Source organism: Echinops telfairi, unplaced genomic scaffold, assembly GCF_000313985.2.
Source record: "Echinops telfairi isolate 266 unplaced genomic scaffold, ASM31398v2 ScPeMD7_7467;HRSCAF=8505_1, whole genome shotgun sequence".
In the NCBI taxonomy this organism is placed as follows: domain Eukaryota; kingdom Metazoa; phylum Chordata; class Mammalia; order Afrosoricida; family Tenrecidae; genus Echinops; species Echinops telfairi.
In genome coordinates this window covers 26,857,641-26,859,369 of record NW_022111368.1, presented here as the reverse complement: position 1 = coordinate 26,859,369, position 1,729 = coordinate 26,857,641, and the positions used below count along the sequence as shown (strand labels likewise).

The following is a 1,729-nucleotide window of genomic DNA, read 5'->3' as shown; positions in this document are numbered from 1 at the left end:
GGCAGCGGACCGGCTCTTCCCAGTCTCAAGCATCAGAATCAGGAAAGGGACCACACACACAATGGGCTCCATCCGCACAGTGCTGCATAGTAGAAACGTTCACTGGATTGATGCTGAGCCTCTCTGACCATCCTGACCACCATGGGGCCCTGGCAAGTGCCTGAAGGTGAGACTGCCCCTCTGAGGGCTGGGCAGGGAAGTCCAGTCTTTGAAACCCACCCTGTCTGAGAGCAAATCTTCTCACACTGCTGGTCAATGGTCAGAGAGAGCGCAGAGAGGCTGAATCTATGTGGAGATCCAAAATGCATTCAGGACTCCCGCTGTAAACCTCGTGGTCAGGATTTAAGTTCTAGTTCAAAGGTCTTCCTGGATGTGCACCACAATATGGGGAGAGAAGGGGCATTGATCCAGGATGACGCAGGAGGCATCTCAGAGACCAGGGAACACCCTTAGCATGTGTCCATCCGTAAGGCAGTGGGTCCCCCGGAGGCTAGAGTGACATGGTAGCATGATCCTGAGAGTGACTGTGAGAGACTGAAGGGGGTGGAAGGGGACATTCAGCAAAGGGTCTAGTTACCAAGGAAAGAGGTGACCAAAGCTGGGATACAAACAGCCTGGCCGGGTCTATGAAGGAAGGAGGGTGTGTTTGTGTGTAAATGCACTTGACAATTGATCCTAAATCTAGAGAAAGCCCCGAACAACACTCAAAGAGGACTTCTGTTCCACAGATCATGATCAACAAGGCTCTGAGTTTGAAAAGGGTCTCCTTGGTGTTATCCCATTAAGAAAATGCCCTCGTAGCTATTACCATAGGTCAGACAAGGATAGAACTATATCTGAACTGTGGACACTTCTGATTGAAATTGAGTGAACTCTCTTGATATTCTTACAGGAATTTTGCCCTCGAAGTGCACTCATTAAGATCAGCCAGAACAAGTATACTCTCTCTTGCTCTCATATAAAATCACTCCAAGTTCAAGATGATCCCAAATCGTAAGTGTATCTAGCTTTTTACTTCTTGAATTATTTATGGCTTTGCACCTTTAATGTGTTTCTGAGTTGAGCTCTGTGACCTCTACATGCTTGGAGGAGAAAGCCCGGGTAGAGGACTTCCTACCGAGCAGGTACTCCTGGGATCATCCTCCCATACAGCACATCTTTTATCCGACTTTAATTTGTTCATCATCCCATTCGTATCTTACTTCCAGTATTATTTTATTGACCTTTCAGAAGGGATTCAGGGCAGTCATGAATCAGAAGGAGTTATTCTCCTTTTATTTGTAAAGCTCCAAGGACTTCCAGTGAAGTCTAACTAGAACTATAAAGGGAAGGTTGTATTGAGCCGCAATTGGGACAGATCTGCCTCCTCTGACTGTCCAGGGGGTAGAGTCAGTCGGGTCTGGCTATGACAGGTGAGTGTATATGATCGGGCAAGGTGCGTCAGATTTCAGTGAGATGAACACATTTTCAACGGAGGCACTTGGAATTGCTAAGAACTGACAAGGTGGGCAAAGGCAAAGTCAAGAAAAGGCGAAGGTCTAGAAAGCAGGCAAAAATCCAAGTCCAGGGTCAAGCATGGGCATCAAGGTCATCGATCCTGACCTCCGAGTCAAGGACATACTACAAAGAGATGGCAATGTCTTTTGAGCAAGGGGCGGGAGAAGGGACCCAGGAAACAGGCTCCAGTCCACGTAGAGCTTGCAGCTTCCTTCCAGAGACACCTCCGGTC

At 47.9% G+C, this 1,729-nt stretch overlaps 1 protein-coding gene across 1 annotated transcript in view; it reads left to right on the top strand.

The window, feature by feature from the left end:
- Positions 1-1,729, top strand: part of VWA3B (von Willebrand factor A domain containing 3B) — a 273,714-nt gene that overhangs the window by 261,580 nt on the left and 10,405 nt on the right. The window contains exon 23 of the mRNA XM_045283830.1: positions 893-993. Within this exon, the coding sequence (XP_045139765.1) occupies positions 893-993 (101 nt within the window). The remainder of the gene's footprint in view (positions 1-892; positions 994-1,729) is intronic.